At 42.1% G+C, this 19577-nt stretch overlaps 1 protein-coding gene across 1 annotated transcript; it reads right to left on the reverse strand.

The window, feature by feature from the left end:
- Positions 1-1137: 1137 nt before the first annotated feature.
- On the reverse strand, positions 1138-19372 carry CHST10 (carbohydrate sulfotransferase 10). Its single transcript, XM_075716843.1, has 6 exons — positions 19349-19372; positions 14094-14228; positions 11207-11304; positions 8337-8571; positions 5591-5696; positions 1138-3697 (listed from the first exon to the last, which is right to left on the reverse strand). Exons 2-6 carry the CDS (start codon positions 14191-14193, stop codon positions 3160-3162), a joined length of 1077 nt encoding a protein of 358 aa, XP_075572958.1. The 5' UTR covers positions 14194-14228; positions 19349-19372; the 3' UTR covers positions 1138-3159.
- Positions 19373-19577: the final 205 nt, after the last annotated feature.

The raw sequence follows: 19577 nt of genomic DNA on the forward strand, positions 1-19577 counted from the left end.
AATGTCCTTAATTTTATAAGGAACATGAAGATAACAGACCCATGGAATACATTTCAATTCATGATTTTTGTCTTTGTTAGCCGAGATCAGAGGCCAGACTCGGAGCACTAGGGAAGGCCATTCATGAGAAACAAGGAGCTCCAAGATGGGCAGAAACAGTAAAACTCAGTTTCCTGTTACTTTCCCTAAAGCTAACATACAGCACGGACTCTCTGATGTACAAAGACCTTTTTCTCTGCTATTTTCAAGAAGATTACTGCAAGTCACTGTCCCTAAGAGCTCGACCTTCCTCTGTAAAATGTTGTTAAAATGGGTCAAAGGATTCAAAAGCTGCTGAGAACAAAAAGAGACAGAGATGTACAAAGTAAGGATGTGAGTTTGTTTTCTGACGCTGTAACAACAATAAGAAAAGAGAAGTAACAATCTGGGCCAGCAGTTCCCAAAATATGACATAAATATCACCTGCAGTTTGGAAGTGGTATGCAAATGACATCCAAACGACGTTCATGCATGCCACCGGGACTAAATTTGTAAAAGCCTTGTATAGCGTACAATTAAGCTAAAACAAAACACAAGCGTTTAATTCATCATAACTAGCATGGCAAGAGCCTTCTCCCTGGCACAGCGTGCTCTGGCCACCCTACCTGCACCGGACCGCCCTAAGGAGAACCCTACCATACCTTGCCAAGGGCTTTCATGGTACCCATGTTTCTGCAAGAGTCATGCCAAAATCGTGTCATCATTACTTCAGCCGTGTGAGGAAAAAACCCCACGCTTCCAGAAAGAAAATATAGCTCAGGAGGGTATCATTGAAAGGAGAAGCGTTGTGTTTGAATTGAAGAAATGAGAACGAGTGTTCCAGCCCCAGCCTGAAAAGCACGGGAGCACGGAGCTGGGAGAGCAGTACGCACCTCTGCCTATGTCAGTCCATAGCTCTGTTGACATTTGCTGTCAGATGCCTAAGGGAACTCAATGCACAGTAAGCTATTAGAAAAAAATATTACTTAATATTTACGTAGCATTTTTAAGCAATCAATACATTAAGTAATTTACCAAGAAAAATGAAAACATACATTGGTGTTCTGTGTGATCAGTAGCTTATGCTTCCAGAGGAAAACAATTCTATTTCATCTTTATTAGAATTAAACTTTAAGGCCTGAATTTACTATACATTATTCACTGTTACATTTTAAATCGGCAGAGAGGTAATCAACCAGGTCATTAGCTCCAAAATGCGTTTAACAGTACATCTTGCTAAGTTCCCATATTAAGAAAACCACAGAAAAACCTGGAGCTGTTAACATCTTTTTATCATTGGTTAAGAACTAACAAGTTAGGGCACTGTAATTGTTGTTTTTAAAAAAAAAAATCTGAAAATAATCCCACCTTCCAGCTTTGCCACCCTGGACTGTTCTCTTGCTAACGATGCCCAGTTAATGATTCTCTCATTTCAATTAGTCTGTTGAGATCTTTCTGAAATCATTTCCAGCTACAACAGGGCTTCCTTTTTGTGGGTAACAGCACATGTCAGCTTGGCACAGCTTTCCTTTTTCACAAGTGCAAGATGCTTCCTTGTGTTGATAGAGGAAGCTATCAAAAACATACTGTGGCTGGATTTAAGAGCAGATTCCATAGCACTGGCCATCATTTGCATTTCTAGCCAGCAACATTACGCTGATCTGAAAATCAATCTTTTAGGACTAAGATTTAAAAAAATACAGTTCATATGCTCACTGTGACAGAGCAATTCCTGTATTTCAGATACATGGTCTCTCTCTCCCATGGCCTGCGGGATGAGGTGGCAGCGCGCTGATTTTTATTGCTGGTGAACCAAATGAGAGACTGCTCTTTATGAGACACAATGCAAGCACAGGCAAGTATGATGGCTGCATCCATTCAGTTCTGTTTTTCCTTTTTTAATGCATGAAATGGGTACACAAATTTTAGTGACTTCAAACTCCTGGCAAGTTGCCAACTCACCCCACTAGTAACACAAATGTCAGGTATTTTTGAGTTGGGATACCATGGCAGTGAATCACTGGAAAAATCAGGGATTCGCCTTGTCTCCTTTAGCAGTAGGGAGATGAATTTTCAGAGAGGGGTAAATTTTCTGTTCTCTGAGGTACTGAACATTGAGCAAAGCTGGATATAAGAAAAAGGTAGATCGTTAATCCAAGTAACTCTAGCAGCTCTTTTATATGACATCCCGCTTTTGTGGCTTCTTTATTAATCTTAACCGTTAGAAGACAAAACAAGTTAAATTGTGTGATATTTAGAGAGCATCTCGTGACTTCTATGTGTGCTCCTGCAAATACAATTAATAATTTATTCCAAATTAATTTCCCTTAAAGTTTCCCTAGCAGTTTCATATTTCTTCTATGCTCCATTTGCATCTGGTGTTCTCAGATAACTTACATAGCCAGGAGTTAAATAATATTTTGAAAATCAAAAGTAGAATTATGAGGCTCAACAGACCAGTAGTAAGTACAGTAAACACTTGACAAAAATACAGAGACAACTGGGCTCTGGAACCAGTCCCTTTTTTAACACCTCTAAAGCTTCTGTCTAATTAGGTTCATTTTGTGACAAACAAAAATGGTATTAGATCAGCATTACTGTTATTATAGCAGCTACATGACAGAACCTAGATGATTTTACTTGTCAAGCATTTAATCAATTTTTAGTCCTGTACTGGCCTCTCATTTGCAAAGCTCATGGGAAACTACATGCCATTCTTATGAGCACGAATCATCAAGTTGACCCACATGTCAGAGTTAACCTATAGTGAAATTGCCATCTTTATAAATACTTCATAACTTTTAAAAATGGCATTCTGTCTGGGAGAGGGAAGGGAAGATCGTAGCCCATTCATTCTCCCTCTTTTTTCCTGGAGGGAAGAGGGGAGAAGTGGAATTCTGTATTTCAGATAACAGACACTTCACTCCTAACAGGTTGCAATGTCACGTATTGAAAACATGGTCAGTAAACAACAACTATAAGCCCCTACTTGTTCATATGACAAATATTTCACTGAAAAATGGAGCAACATCAAAAAGCTAGAAAACAAATGGTCATTCGCAGCTCTGTCAGTGTTGCAGCTGGTATTCACGCAGGTTTAGATTAATCCACGAGACGCTTCTTCAGAGCTTATCCCAGGTGTCAGTTGAGCAAGAAATCTGGCTCCCGATAACCAAAGAGTTTAAAATCACCTTCAAACCGCGCATAGAGGCGTCTTATGTCTCTCTTGCTAATTCCCGAAAAATACCGCTCTACTTTTGTTTTGTTGTACACTGTTATGCCTGGTGGAATCGTGGGGTATGATACCAGATGGTCTATGCCAGCTGCTTTCAAGATATACGGAGCATCGTCCTCCAGGGTTTCATGGTGTCCAATCACACTGTACGTGATTTCACAAGGGGCGCAAAGTTCCACATATGTTACCCAATGAATGATGTGGTCACCAAACTGAACATCCAGCCATCGGTGGTTAGGGTCACCCAGATAGCGCACAAAATCCTCAAACTGCAGCCCTTTGGTCTCGGTACGATTCTTTCTGTATTTACGAATGATGCCAGGAGCAATTTCATGCCGGTACCAAGGTTCAAACCGAGGATTGTGCACAAACTTGTCTTTAAATGCAGAAATAAGTCTTTCAAATGGATCTCTAACAATAAAAAACTTGAAGTATAAATTCAGTCTAAATAGAGGAAGAAAAAAAAATGAAATTAAATAATTAAGGAAAGTGTTTAGCGAAGCGTTTAAAATGTATTTAGCAAAGACTTACAAAATGTACATAAATTCTGATCACAGACACAGTAACATGAATCTTACACCACTTGCATAGTCTATCACTATTATAATCATTAGGACCAAAAATAAAATTTCTGTCTTTTTACTAACAGTTTTTGTATACAGTACAAAATGGAAATAGTTCATCCTAGTTTTCACATTATATTCAAACTGGAGGAGCTTAGTTTATCTCAATCCATATAAACAGGAGACAAAAGATGCTGAAAGCTCCGAGTCAAAGACATTTTTAATGCCATGTGATCAAGCTCAAGAAGCAAAATACACAAAGACATGGAAAAAGTGGCTTGGTGCAGCTAAATGTAATAAGAAGGCTGCATTTTCAGTGGCAGGTAGTGAGACAAATCACTGCTTATGTAAAAAAAAAATTCCGCTATTTTATTTGATGTTTTGTCATGCTTTCAATAATGGCCGAGAACATTATTTTCATGAGACCACAGTTTTCAACAGAATTTCACATTTTGTTGTGGTAACTACTGAACTGTAATATTCTGTAGTCAGAGATTATCTGTAGGAGAAATAAATTGAAAATAAAGTTTATTTCAGTGAATAGCTGAGAAAGGTGATTTAGAGCCCAATCCTCACTGAAATAAGTGGATGGACTCTTTCCAGCCTCATCAGGCACTTGGATCAGTCTTCGGGTTCTCCTGACTTACCCCTAATCAGGCAGTGCTAGAGGTCAGCAAACCAGATCAACAGATCCACACCATCCCTCTCTCTACACCTAAACTTTCTGCTAATTTATTTCAGAATTCCGAACCAAACCCATGTTATGCATCTCCAGCACAACTTCTGTGGCAGGCTGACTGCAACAACGCAAATAATAATGGCATTCAACTTCAAATACCCTAGCTATGGCTCATCCCCAGGGGCACAGTTCCTTTCTATGCAGGGCTGTTCACAGTGTGGGAGAATGATCCACATTCTTGTGGTGACAGTATTTTCTCTTGCACACTATCAACACAATCAAGTGACCCCATTTCCACAGGCACAGCTGTGATAAATGTACTGGTACCACAGAATGCAACAAACCTTGGACTGAGTTCTACTGATAGCTGACACCACATGTATAAGGGGCTGACTCTTCAGAATGGCTTAATACACACAAAAACCATGCAAGCACAAGCTTACAAGTGTCCACTGTCATCTCATGTCCCGTTCTCTCTGTGCTGCCACCCCTTACAGGGATTACATATGGCATAGGCTCTAGTAGAGATGAGAGCAGGCAGGGTCAAAAATCTATCCAAAGTAATTTAGAAGGCTCTACTGCAGCAAAGTATTTTTCTGCTCTGAGGAGAACCAGAAGCACCCAAACAGGATGATAAAGTGGTTCAGCTGAATGGACAATACTCTCAGGCTAAGGAGCACTAACGTTTTAAACTTATCCAGTTCAATTCCAGTAAGTAGATCTGCCTGCAATGACAATCTTACGTGTAGGCAGTAAGATGTACTATACAGGGCACCAGGGTGGACCTTCCAGCAAAACCTTTCCTTCTGAAGGTCAACTATGGAATAACGCACTGAACTACAGAAACCCTATATCCAGGAGTTGGTTGGCTCACCTAACTATATCACCAATTACACTGGTGTTCTCCTTCAAAGCCAGTAGGGAGGTAGTCACAGCAATACCTGTGAGGATAGCAGAATAGTGCCATAATGCAAGTGCTGGAGCAGAAACCCCATTGTCCTCAATTCCAGATGCAGACTTCAACTGTATTCGTGGTTGTCCATTACACCACTGACTCCAAACCCCTCCCCACACCCCTGGGAAGCCACCTCTTACCGTTTTTTAATTTCAGAGTCACTGAAGGAGGACAAGCGTGGAAGGCCATTCTTCTCATGATCATGTACAACATTTTCTGGAATCTCTTCTATGGAAGAAAATGCTCCTAGACAAATAAAAAAGAGAGAGAAAATGAATCTTTCAAGGGGAAAAAAAAGTGAGCACAAGCAAGCATGTGTGCCTTTGGCTGACAGCTTTTTGTTTTATCTTTCTCTTTTCTGTATTTTTAGCATTTATGGTTACTATGTTTAAAACTGTTAAATGGTGAGAGATTCTGGCTGCAAAGCTGAAAACTGTTAAAATTCTTTAGGGTATGTGACATCAAGTTCCAAGCCCAAATGGCCTCAAAACTCTCAGAAAAGCATTTTACGTGCATTTCATCAGCAATTATGTCTAAGCCTACAACTCCCCACTTCATAGTCCCCATTCTCTTTCTCTCTGCCCACACATACAAATGGAGGAAGCCTGAGGATTAACTCCAAAGAAGGAACCAGCTTTTTGGCTGAGTTACTGCCACCAACAAAAAATAAATGCTGTGGGCTGCTTTTGGAACTGCTTCAACACAAAAGCACTTTACTGTCAGGATCCATGAAGTTATTTTAATGACTATGCTGTGCTGAAACAAAAATTCCAATCATACAATACTACACAGATTAAAAAGCACTAAAATTAACAATAGAAAGCCTCCAGATATTCATTTTTGCAAGCACATAAGCTGACAAGAAAAATAATGTCTCCAAATTCTGATGCATTTATTTTAAGACCCTGATCCTGGAAGCTTTTATGACCTTGACAAATATCTCATGTGGACCCCTTGGACTTTAGGAGTAAGCCTTCACACAACAGCATCATTTCAGAGTACCAACCTGCAAACAAGAACAGGTTGCTACAAAACAAGCTCTTTAGGTGAAAGCCTCCATGGCCTTCTCAGTTCCAGAACTGCAGCAAATAATCCACACCACTCAGCTTCTCAGTTTTCTAATTTTTTTTTTTGGGTGGTGGTGGTTGTATTTTATTAATTCCAGTTTTCTACTTATATTTTTTTGGTATTCTAGGTGAATTACACGTGGACAACAGATGTCCACGTCATGTCCAACCATGTCAGGTTAGACAGCCTCAGAAGCTGAAACCTTGCATTCATCCAGAGCAGAGATTCAGTACAAGCAGTAGCAGAGTTAGCTCCCCCACAGGGCCACAGCTGCGTTTCTCCATCCTGAGCCTCCAAATACGACTTAGGTATTTGGACCTAAAGTATTTCCCCTCAAGTATCAGTCCTGCCTGCTGAAACTACCCAAAGAGGAGAAAGTTAGGTCAACTGCAGTGGCAGTCTTCATCAGCAGATACTAGTGCACTGGCAGCTCAAGGCAGAAGAGACCAGCATTTACATGGCAACAATTTTCTATCGTTATCCAACATGCCAGAATTACGAAGCTCAAGGTGAAAGGTTCTTTGCTGGTAAGACATGAGTTATCCTCCACTCAACACCGCCAATACATCCCTGCCTGTCCTGAGCTATTCTTTGCATGTTCTCTCTGCCAAATCTTGGTAAGAGCAGGTAGTTCTAATGCACTCATATAGTTTCATATTTAGTACTTTCTTGGAGTGTAGATTTTATGGGTATTTAAAACACATGCCCCTACCTACATGCTTGCATATTTTTCCTGGATTTTCAGCTCCCATCCATATATCAAAGTTGAAACTAGTATTAAAGTTTTTATCCTTGCTACAAAAGTTTTGCTGAGGGACACAGTTCCTTTGCCAATTTGTGACTGTTTCCTTCTGGGTGTGCCAACTATCTCACATAAGGTAAAGAAAACAAAACCACAAATGCTTCTAACAAGAAAGCTAGGTTTACTATGTTCAGGTTTTGCCCACATCCTGGTGAGCTACACCACCTACAAAACCACAGAAGGACCTCAACTGACCTGACTATATGTAGCAAATTCACAGCCCTAGTGCACAGACAGGCAAGAGGGTCTCATGTCAAACAAAGGTGTGTTATGTTAAATACAATCAAGTTCAGTTTATGTGTGCAGGTAGTGGTACAATAGAAAACCCTGAGGAAATGAGTTATTTTTATTGGCATACCAGGCTACTAGAAGAGGATGGTAAGCTACATATAGACAGGCAGTGTTCACCTTGTAGATTGTTATTTAAACACACTAGTTCCTTTACTCCTTCTTTTACAGTCTTGTATAACATATGTTTGTTGACCAAACTATTGCCTTAAGCACCTCAAAATCTTCGTAACGTCTATGGTGGCTCACTGATAGCACATAGACAAGATTTCAGCAGTACAGACCAACAGCAGCAGCCACGTTTTAACTAGCTTTCCTCATGGCTAAAAAACCCTTGTTGAAAGTCAGTGGTCTCAAGTCAGAAATTTTATATTATTGTTTCTTAGGGAATTGTGATATCATACAATTTACTTTTTTCAAATTCTATAAATTAGTGCCACCCCTTCAAAGACAACAAATCTACCTACCACACGCATATGGGTGCTCTTTAAAGACTCAAATCACTTTTGAGCCAAGTAATAACAATATTTATTTTCACAGAAAGAATAGGTGTCTTTTCTTTAAAAGAGATGTTTTGAAAGGACTAGAAGCAACTGTGAAGAATGAAAGGCTGAAATTAAGTATCAGTGTACAGAAAAGCAGAAAGAATCCGTTTTTGTCCCAGTTGGACCAATTCTGTTCCTTCCTCCTCCTCAAAGAAACCCACACACCCACAGCAAAGTAGGTACCATTTAAAACGATCAAGACTTTTTTCCACTGAGTGTTGCCCACTTTTGGCGTCTGACAAAACAGGATCTTGTGCTTGTCACACACAAATATTCGGTCCAAGACGAATTTGGAAACTGCAGTGTGAGAGAGATTTCTCAATGCAGTGTCTCTGCAGACATTCCTGAGAAGCTCAAGTCTTTCCATATGAACCAGGGGTTGGCGGATCAGATTTCCAGAAAAAGCTTTTCCAGTTGGCTTTATGAAATGCAGAGGGGAAAGAAAAAACAAAAGTGCAAGAATTTAGTTTTCAGATCAAATTCTAAAGTACAAAAATCCCCAAACTGTGCATCCTAATGACTCCCAGATTCATGATTATAACATTGCTATGTATTAACTAAAGGAGTAGCACACAGTTTCCTTCCTGTGCTGCTGCTGTACACGTTGGTTCGACTCTTAAGTCATTATGTAGTAGTAGACAGTAGCAAGAGCTTTTCCATACAACAATTTAAGTCTGTTGCAGAGCAGTGGGGTCGTATCTGTGTGGATACAATATGCCTTGACCAAATATTGGAACTCCCACAAAGCTTCAACAGCAAGTAAGAAAGCTTCTGAAGAGTTGGGATGGGAATTTCAACAAAAATTAAGCTTTAATCGCTGAGAAGGTGGGGCTTAGGGGTGCTGACCCATCTGGCTGGGAAAGCAGAATTTAGGATAAAACTTCTGTATTGTTTTCTAGCAGCTGTAGGCATTGAGTGTTTCCATTTATCCAAGCTGCAACAAAATTAAGTGGACAAAAATTCACACAACGAACATCAGCGCTTACTGTGGCAAAAAAGAGAAGTATGCAGGGTTCCTCTCCCCAGAATGGATGAACTGTTTGATATGTCTCATTTTTCTGAGACTAAGACAGGAACCACGACCACCCCTGCCTCATGATTAGTAGACAGAGAAGAAAAAGGAGCTTGTATGATTAACAGGCGATGGGAAATTTTAAATTTCTACTGACAAATCTTCTCCCTTTCACTAATTGATTTACACAGTTGGCAATCCCCAATATCAATACAGACTAGGGCATGGACTGACTGAAAGCAGCCCTGCAGAAAAGGATTTGGGGATACTGATGAATGAAAAATTAGATATGTGCCAGCAGTGTGCGCTTGCAGCCCAGAAAGCCAACCATATCCTGGGCTGCATCAAAAGCAGCGTGGCTAGCAGGTTGAGGGAGGCGATTCTGCCCCTCTGCTCTGCTCTGCTGAGACCCAACCTGGAGTACTGTGTCCAGCTCTGGGGCCCCCAACATAAGAAGGACATGGACCTGCTGGAGTGGGTCCAGAAGAAGGCCACCAAAATGATCCGAGGGCTGGAGCACCGCTCCTATGAGAACAGGCTGAGAGAGCTGGGGTTGTTCAGCCTGGAGAAGAGAAGGCTCTGGGGAGACCTTACTGCGGCCTTTCAAGGCTTACAGGAGGCTTATAAGAAAGACACAGAAAGACTTTACTAGGGCCTGCAGTGACAGGACAAGGGGTAATGGTTTTAAACGAAAAGAGGGTAGGTTTAGATTAGATATAAGGAAGAAATTCTTTACAATGAGGGTGGTAAGACACTGGAACAGCTTGCCCAGAGAAGCTGTGGATGCCCCATCCCTTGAAGCATTCAAGGTCAGGTTGGATGGGGCTCTGAGCAACGTGATCTAGTGAAAGATGTCCCTGCCCATGGCAGGGGGGTTGAGCTAGATGATCTTCAAAGATCCCTTCACATTAAAAAGGAATGATTTTACTTTTTGTCCCAATCCTCTGTAAGGAAAAAGAAAAAAAATCTCATTCTGCTTTTTCTGTTTGTTACTCTTCTCCAATATCCCCTGGTCAGAATGCAATCTGAACAGCCTGACAGATTGCCTATCTGTCAAAACAATTCCTTTTGCATGCAACCAGGATTAGTATTATTGTTCTGTGTTTCATGCTGTCAGGAAGTCAAAAGGGAATAGTTTTAGATCCAGAAACCTTATTATCCTCTTCCATGCAAGTAAAGGAAGATATTAAAACTCACTACACAAATCTGCCAGCCTTCCACTGAACAAAGTGTTTCTCCCAAGTATTTTGAGGATAACTTAAATTTCAGGTTTTTTACATATGAAAACAAAAAGTGTCATGTTTATACAGAAACCTACTTCCCATGCTGCATCACAAAAATACTCTAAACATAAGGTAGCTTATGTAACCAATGGAAAAAAAAATTGGCCTTAGCCCACTGTGCAACTAATTTCAAATTTACACTTGCATTAGGGATTTTCAGAGCTTCCCTGTAAATTAGCAGGTACCACATTTGTTCTGCTTTGTTGCTGAAAGGACAGAACTATGCATCTAAAAGATCAACTGGTATTGAATACTATTGTGTTCATGTTCTACTTTGGAAAAACACTGAGATGTGAAGCACAAAGAGCACAAAACATGAAAAAGAAATGGAGACTGATAAAAAGAATCAGAGAGACTGGGCAGAGAACTAAGAGAATAGACAAGACACAGGCTTGTCCTCAAGAACATGAACCTGATGGCTATGGCAAGACAGAATACAAGTAATCCAAAATTGGGCCATTATATTAAAAAGACTAGCAAAAATGACTGTCCTGACTCAATAAAGGAGTACTGTAACAATTTTCTCCTAGAAATTGAAACACATTAAGTTGAACCATTCAGATGAAACAAGACAGCAGGTTACCATAACAAACTAGCTTTGTGAAGCTAAAATTCATTCTGTTGGCTCTATCTAAATAAAACAGGCTGAATAAATAATTCCTGTCTAGCAATTCCTTTTAACAACAGGAAGCCCTTACTTAATCTGTTATTTTCTCCCACTCTTTAATACATGTAACCCTTATCTCAACAGTATGCACCTGGAATTCTTCAGGCCAATGCTTTTCCTCTGGTACTTGTACCTCCTCCACTTTTGTCACAGCTGTCAATATCAATGGCTCTTGCTTCGCACCGTAGCCTAAAGAAGGGAGAGAAACAAGAGCATTACAGAAGGCAGGGGGAAGGCAACTATTTTTGCTTTACAACTAACACAACTGAACATCACTTTCTGTATTAAGCTTACAAAACATTAGGATTTGTTTCCAAATGGGAAGGTACTAGACAAGACACAAGACAGACTATGAATATTTTAAAGGATGTACTCTGTGGGAATTTTGGATGCAACTTCAGCTGAGTTTTATCAAAGAAACATGTCCATTATCTTTTTTTTTTTTTTTTGTCTTTTATAAACAAACTGTGCAGAGAGACATAGAAATCATAAACCCAAATATCACAACTGGTAGACAATTGAGTATAACTATATGGACTTGACAGTAGGAGATTTTTATTTTTCTGTAAACTTCCCAAAGCATGTCCAAATAAAAAACTTAATCAGGTTTCTTCCTCCCCTCATATTATTAGATAGGTTTCTTCTGTTGTAAACTCTTAGACATTACCAGAAGAAAAGTGTCATTAAGGACCACCTTTTATTTCTTTGGTGCTCTAAGTAAACATCTCTAACCAGCAATAAATACAAGATCCCCTTTTCCTTTATTACTGGACTGATGGCCTTCCTAAAGACTCCCACAGCAAAAGAGCAAACCCAGCTGATACACTTATTCTTTTCTTAATGATTTCAGGGCAACTAATAGTTTGAGACCAAATTAAACTATGTAAGGGAAGAAGCCTTTGCATATTTTGTAATTGGTATGCTACAGGAAAACTGAAAAATAACAAGGCTGTAGCTTTACATGGTGCGGAAAGATCAAAAATAATTTGAAGCAGCTTTCCCTAACCACGAAGCAAAAAGAACATGATTTCTCCCTGAAAATTGATATCCATCCACATTGGACTACTTTTCCCTTCATATAGTTTCTTCTATGAATAATCTTTCTTCATCTGCATCCACAATGGCTCACTATTTTACAGTCGAGAAAACGTGTGTACTGCCATAGCCTTTTCTTAAGGGAGCACTCTACTCTGCCTACACTGGATTTTAACAAAGGGCACGCATGGAAAAGCAAGTTAAAACTGAAAACAATGTAAGCATCAAAGCAATCAGCTACAGTAAATATTGTTCTGTATAGGTTTACTTCACAGTATCCTTTTGCAAAATCAAAGTAGTCTGACTCAGTGCAAAAGCAGTTAAATTATCTTCTGTTATCACTGGGTAAAAGCATGCCTGCAGATGCTATTAGAGATGATGGACAGAAACTTGCTCCTTCTCATTAAAAAGTTCTTATTGCTTATGCACCCAAGACATCAGTAAAAGGCTTAAACAAAAGAACATTGATTTGTTGAGATTCTGCTGGTTTTGTTCTAGCTGTTAAGTAGACACATCCAAACAAGGAAAATTTCTGACAAGCCATATTTTATTAAGTCTAGAAAAGTTCCTCCAGGACTGGCCATCCTGTTGGGACTTTCTCCAAAATTCTGTTGGTATATTCACATTACTTCCCTTCATTAGTCCCAGTACAAACACTGGTGTCTCCAACACATACATACACTTAACCACAGCCATGCCTTTGCAGGACTAGAGCTTAAGAAATTATACAATCTTCTGCTCGGAGAATATTCAAAGGGGAAGGAAGGTTCAGCATAGACCAAAAAAAAAAAAGAGAAAAATTGGAAAGCCAAGATAATAAAAAGCAAGTAAATGCAAAGGCTATACTCTGCTAATATTTTTTTTTAAACTACATTTTAATCCTCCTGACAAATTCTGGTGGAAAGAACCAGCCAAAGAATACCTGAGCTGGGAAAGAAGAGTTGGCACAGAATGAAATACTGGAAGATTTAACTACCTAACATAAGATCAGCTTATTTGCAGATGTACTAGGGCTCAAAAACAGCTTGGACCAAGGAAAGCTAAGTTAGCCTACAGTTCTCATCTGTTAGACTTGCTGAATAAACCTCCGCGCAGAGGTATGCTATTTAAAAAGGTACATCTAATACAGTTATCCACTATCAAGTCATTGAAACAAATGGCACTAGTGATGTCAGCGCTTCAAAAGTCACACATTTTTTGCGTATCTTAAGAAGATGCAGAAATACAGATCTCTCAGTAAGTCACCTTCCACCTTAAACTCTCTGTAGGATGGCTTTGTAAGAGTAGCGCCTCAGCAGACGGAAAACTGTAACATGTCATGTGGTGTCATCAAATGGCTTGAATTCCTCATCAGCTTAATACCATCTGGGCTACTTAAGCTAAGCAAAAGCCTATAAGCTGTTTGTCAGTCAAACAGCAAAGGGTAATACTGAATGCAAGAAGCAGGGCAGAGGTGGCTAGGCTAAGTGCATTGCAAATGAAATAAACCTTTCCACAAGTTTTACATAATACTGCAGCCACTGGACAAGCAGTCACAAGAGGACAGAAACTAGTATCATGTGAAATGAACTCTTTAATTCCTTGTGAATCTCCTTTGTCTTTAAACAGGTACTTGTGCTCTGTTGTTTTGCACGACTTCTACTCCTAATAGATCAAGATACTGAAACTGAGTGTATTTGAAAAAGCAGACCTCACAAGACAGTACTGCCAAGCATGATCCCCTCTGTTCTTAACCATCAAAAAAAAAGACATGATGTTAGTTTTGCAGACTTCTATCAAGAAAAGCAGAAACTGAATATCGGCACTGTCACTTCTAGAAATTTAGTTGTTCTGTTCTCAATCCTACTGCAGAAGTGGTAATGTGACGAGAACTACTTTGTACAGAAAGAGTATTTGTGTGAAGCACTACTCAATTTTCCATTTCACATCAAAGCTGAACTTACCATCTGGGTCTTTGAAAGTCAATGTGATAAACTTGCTAGCAACCATGAACATGAATATCACCCAAAAGCATGCAGCTAGCAGCAGCCACTGGTGGTGCATGTTGTCAGACACGAGCCATATAAAGTTGTTGCTTCCTGTGAAAGAGGAAAGATTGATACATGAATTATTTTTGTTCCAGTTTAGAAAAATATCTTCCATAACCAAAATAACAAAACTCTAATATGTATGTGTGTCATAAAACATAGCAGTAGATTTCATGTCTTTCTTTTTGTCCTTTTGGCTGGGTTTTTAACCAATGTTAAGGCTGAGGCAATGTAACTGCTGGCCGCTATCAAAGAGAGGCTTCACTCCTCCTTCACCCCACGTACACATTCCCAGTCCTCTCCTTGTGCTGGCAATAGCACTGTCTGTCTGACTGCTCAGGGAGACAGACCAGCAAACCCCCTGATTTTTTTAAAAAGCAGGGTTTTTTTCAATTTAACTTTGCAAGACAGCTCGTTGTATGAAAGGAAGGGTACGTGAAGAAAGCTCCCCTCTTGGTGGTAGCTAGTCAGCAGATCAACCAAGCTGTAACATTCACAGTATTCCTAGTTATCCCAAGTCAGCTCATGACATGTAACACAGACTCCTGTGAAATCCTCTCAACAATCCTGTGAGAATCATGGAATCATAGAATGCTTTGGGTTGGAAGGGACCTTTAGAGGCCATCCAGCCCAACCCCCCTGCAGTGAGCAGGGACAGCTTTAACCAGATCAGGTTGCTCAGAGCCCCGTCCAACCTGACCTTGAATGTTTCCAGGGATGGGGCCTCCACTACCTCTCTGGGCAACCTGTTCAGTGCTCCACCACCCTCATTGTAAAAAAGGGTGGTGAGGTTTGTGCTTGTAGTCTTGGGAAGAACAAAAACACAAAAACACCTACACAACTAGCAATAGGATCAAACTTGGTCCTAAAGTAGCCACATGCAACTTCAATGACAATCATATCTGCATGGTTTGTGATCACACTTTCTATACAGCCAGGGAATAAGAGAGATGCCCTCATCCCCACCTAAGATGCTAAGAACATGCTAGTTAATACTTCTAAACAAACTTGGTATTTTCAGTCATATACCAGTATTCCACCTTTTTTGTTCCCACAAAGCTTCAATAACAGAAGTGAGCCTAGTTTTGATGTTGTTTCAGCATGTCCACCTGCGACATCAATACTACTGCTACAGATGCTGATCACTTTTCCAACTAGCTTTTGCCTTCCAGCAATGCAACTGTTTCCAGGAAGGGTTCTCACTGTAACTGACAGAAGTGAAACATCTTCAGGGTATGTCAAAAGCCTGTGCAGGCAGACAAGCAGTTCAAAACAGATTTGGGACCCTGAGGATGTATGTGAAATGGGTGAGAGGAGGAAAAGAACAGAGTATCTCCAATTAAAAAAACAGAACTCATAATTTTTAGCTAGGATGGCAGTGTTCAGGCCTATTTTTATTTTCTCAGTGCAGTATTTTTCAGTTTGGCTTCTGAGAGGTCCTTTTTTTCCTTCTTTTATGATTTCATTTTAAGTACTTCTCTTTAAAACACTACATTTAGGTAAAATGATGCATCAACTGTCTTTCAGACAATTACAGGTGCTGCGACCTCCATAAAGATGATGTTTGTCGTCTCTCATTTTCTGCTGTAATTCCCTAGCTGCCAACTGAGCATGCAATGTCCAAGACATGTTATTCTTCAACATTGAAAACTGTTGGCCAGGAAGGGCAAATAATATGGTGTGAATTCTAGAGCACTGACCTCTTTGCAGCTAAGCAGTTCAAATTCTCATCCCACCATTGCACTAGTGCAAAACTTGCCCTAAGACTCATGCTGAAACCCACCAGGTCTCAAAGGTCCTCCTTTTTCAGTCTGCCACAACATCCACCATCTTCCATTTAGAGCACTGAAATTTATCACCTTTGCTTTCAGACATCACAATAATTTAGAAATTTTTCCAACTGTCACAAATGAGAAAAATGCAAAATAGATGTCAGGTCACAAAATGTAGCAACAGTATTTTTACTTTTTGGGTAGCTCTGCTAAAACCATGAGAAACATTCAACATTCAAAATACAATTTAACCTATGTTCAAGGCAGTAGACTAAAAGAAGCTTGCAGAGAACATTCTGCGGGAGGAAAACCTCTTTCTAACCATCAGCTGCAGGCTTTTCAGAGACATGACGAATGGTCTGGACCAGACCCTTCTGTCTAACTGTCGTGGTTTAACCCCAGCCACCAACTCAGCCCCACCCAGCCGCTCGCTCACTCCCCCTCCATGGGATGGAGGAGAGAATCAGGAGAGTAAGTGTGAGAAAACTCATGGGTTGAGATAAAGACAGTTTAATAGATAAAGCAAAAGTCGTGCACGCAAGCAAAACAAAACAAGGAATTCATTCACTAATTCCTATCAGCAGGCAGGTGTTCAGCCATCTCCAGGAAAGCAGGGCTCCATCACGTGTAATGGTTACTGGGGAAGACAAACGCCATCACTCCGAACATTCCCCCCTTCCTTCTTCTTCCGCCAGCTTTATGTGCTGAGCATGACATCATATGGTATGGGATATCCCCCTGGTCAGTTGGGGTCAGCTGTCCCAGCTGTGTCCCCTCCCAGCTTCTTGTGCACCCCCAGCCTGCTCGCTGGTGGGGTGGGGTGGGGTGAGAAGCAGAAAAGTCCTTGAGGCTGTGCCAGCACTGCTCAGCAGTAGCAAAAACATCCCTGTGTTATCAACACTGTTTTCAGCACAAATCCAAAACACAGCCCCATACTAGCTACTGTGAAGAAAATTAACTCTACCCCAGCCAAACCCTGCACACTAACCCAGTACATTTGTTCTACATAAAGAACGATAGAAATGGCCTCCAACATTTGTAAAATCCCTGCTAGTCTGCCCGCTTGTATAATGGTGATGGATGCACACCATTCAGTAAGGTTTATTGATTTATATCCCCTTACGTAATCTATGTATTGGATTTCTAAGAAGTTGTGTTAAATGACATGGGGAAAGCAGTTTCCACGTGCTCTGACCTGAAAAGCAGTTAGCACACAGAGGACCCTGCTGCCAGATCCTGTGCTCTAGGAATAGGAGAACAACATTTCAGCCAAAGATACCTACGAGCAGTACACTACTTACCTCACAGACTGGACTCTGAGACCACAAAGGGGACAGAAGTGCAGTCACATCCCTAACAACCACTATTACCCTTCAGTACATCAAAGCTGAGAGGAAAACATTAAGTGGTTTTGTCTACTCCTTTTTTATGCACACAGCACATCTGCAACCCTACTCATCGATGTAAGAGTCTTGTCAGAGGACTTATCATAATGTAATTACAATGGCTGGCACTCTTACTCACTTCTAGCATCCTAAACAAAACTACATCTATATCAGCAGTTCATTACCTATTTCAAGAAGCAGGACTATTCAAAATTATGTACAGGAGTAAGTAACTCAACCATCATGCTCGCTTAAATGCAATGACCAGTAACATTTTTAAAATAATGTGTTTATGTTGCTTCCCTTTCTCTAGCTTCTTCTTTAATATTTTTATCATTTTCACACAGGATAGTCGCAGTTCCTGTTATCTCTGATCTTACTGCATTTCTGTTGCCTCTCCTGTTACTTATCTTCTAGTGAATACATGTACTAGCTTCTGTTTTTTTCTCTTTAATAGTTTCCTTCAGCTTCCAAAGGTGTCTTTTACTTCTTCTTGCCTAAAACATTTTTTCTTTACAAGTAGAAAAACCAAGAAAACTGTTGAAGGTTTAGTCCATTTTCTCACAATGAAATACGCAGGGGTTTTTCAGGTTGCTCCTTCTCCCTTTTATTGCAACTCTACGGTTTTTAGGAGCAGAAGATTCCCCAAACCCCTCTCTCCATGCATTCCTCTGTCCTTCTCTCCTTGGGCTACTTATCCCAAAGACAAATGGTCACATAACCCTCAGATCAGCCAGATGCCAGTTTTGCATGAGCCAAAATGGGACTGCAAACACACATAGAGACATGAACCAAAGATCGGGACACAAAGTGTGGCAGGCTTGACCCGTGGCCTGAGAGTAACATGTTACCTGGAAAAAACACTTGTACTTGGGGGAAGACTGCTGTTCTTCATGTGAATGACAGGACAAAGCGTAGAAAATTTAACCAACATTAAAACTCAGTGCACGGCTCCTGCTCTGCAGCTTATGCTGCTTGGATAGGGGCTCCTTGGCAGGACAGTCCCTGCACGCACCGTGAACGACAGCGGCACCCTGGTAGTCTCAAACTATCAAGTGCTTGCCCACCAGCACATGACTAATATGTAATTTGATATGGAACTGGTAACAAAGGCCAAAACAACAGCTAGCTGGGACACCTAATCCATTTTCATAAAGGCCTCCTTTGTGTTATCTTAACTTGAAGAGACTTGGACAATTTATTACACTTTTAAAAAAAATTTTGGACTAAAATCTATCACACACTCCTTCGGTAAGTTGTGTGGTGCTGCTGAATGTTACAACGTACATTATAACAGGCATTTCCGAGAGCCGGCTCTTTCCTAAGGCTTTCCTCCACCCTGACGGCGTGAACAGGCCTATCGTCCCTGCTACCGCCGGAGAGCACTCACAAGTCACCTGTCAGCAGGAAGAAAACCAACTACCGGAGCAAGCAGCCCCTGCGACAGCTTCCTAACCCACCTCAGCCCGGGGCAGGCTCGGGGTGTGCCAGCTCCACGGCCCCCAAAACTGGGAGCGGGACCCTGCCCGCCCGCCCAGCACACCCGCGCCCCGTCTGACAGGCGCCAGGGCCAACTCCGCCGGGCACCCCACGCTCTCCCCAGCTGGGAAGGGCAGCTCCTTCCCCAGCACCGGGGCTTGCCGGGGGCTCCGCTCACTGACCAAGGTGGGGGGGATAAAACCGGAGGGGGTCCCCGCCAGGAAGAGGGGACACGGCCGTGGGCTGGCCGGCGCGGGATGAGCCGAGGCAAAGCTCGCCCGCAGCCCACAAGCCGGGCTCCGGGCGCACGGACCCGGGCTAAACAGGCGTAAACTTTTCCCGTTCCCGAGCAGGAAGCAGGGCGGGCTTCCCCTCACCCCCGGCAGCTAGAGACAGCAGACGCCGGCTTCCCCGCCCGCCCGCCCGCAGCAGCCTCTCCCCGGGGCTGCCGGCCTCCAGGCCTGCCCCCGCAGCCCCGGCCCGGCCCCGCCCCGGGGCACCGGGCCTCCCTCGCAGCGCCCTCTCCCCGGCTTACCGGCCCTCCAGCGCCGCTCCCCGCAGCCTCGGCCCTCCTGCCGGGGGCCCGCCTCACTCGGCGGCGCGGCCGGCCCGCTCAGGCGGCCCCGGCTGCTGCTGCCGCTGCTGCTGCATCCCCCCCCCCGCCCGGCTGCGGGCGGCGGCGGCAGCGGCAACGGCGGCGCCTCCCCGCCCCCGCTCAGCCCCTGCTGCTGCTGCTGCTGCCGCCGCCCGGCCCTGCCGCCGCC

This window comes from Pelecanus crispus, chromosome 1 (assembly GCF_030463565.1).
Source record: "Pelecanus crispus isolate bPelCri1 chromosome 1, bPelCri1.pri, whole genome shotgun sequence".
NCBI classification, from domain to species: Eukaryota; Metazoa; Chordata; class Aves; order Pelecaniformes; family Pelecanidae; genus Pelecanus; species Pelecanus crispus.

Excerpts from the sequence above, each read along its gene's own strand:
- CHST10 (XM_075716843.1), bottom strand. The coding sequence starts at position 14,193 with ATGCACCACCAGTGGCTGCTGCTAGCTGCATGCTTTTGGGTGATATTC. Across the intron at positions 8,572-11,206 it reads ATTGGCCTGAAGAATTCCAG|CCAACTGGAAAAGCTTTTTC; the intron begins GTGCATACTGTT and ends CATTTCATAAAG. Across the intron at positions 3,698-5,590 it reads GACTCTGAAATTAAAAAACG|ACTGAATTTATACTTCAAGT; the intron begins GTAAGAGGTGGC and ends TCCTCTATTTAG.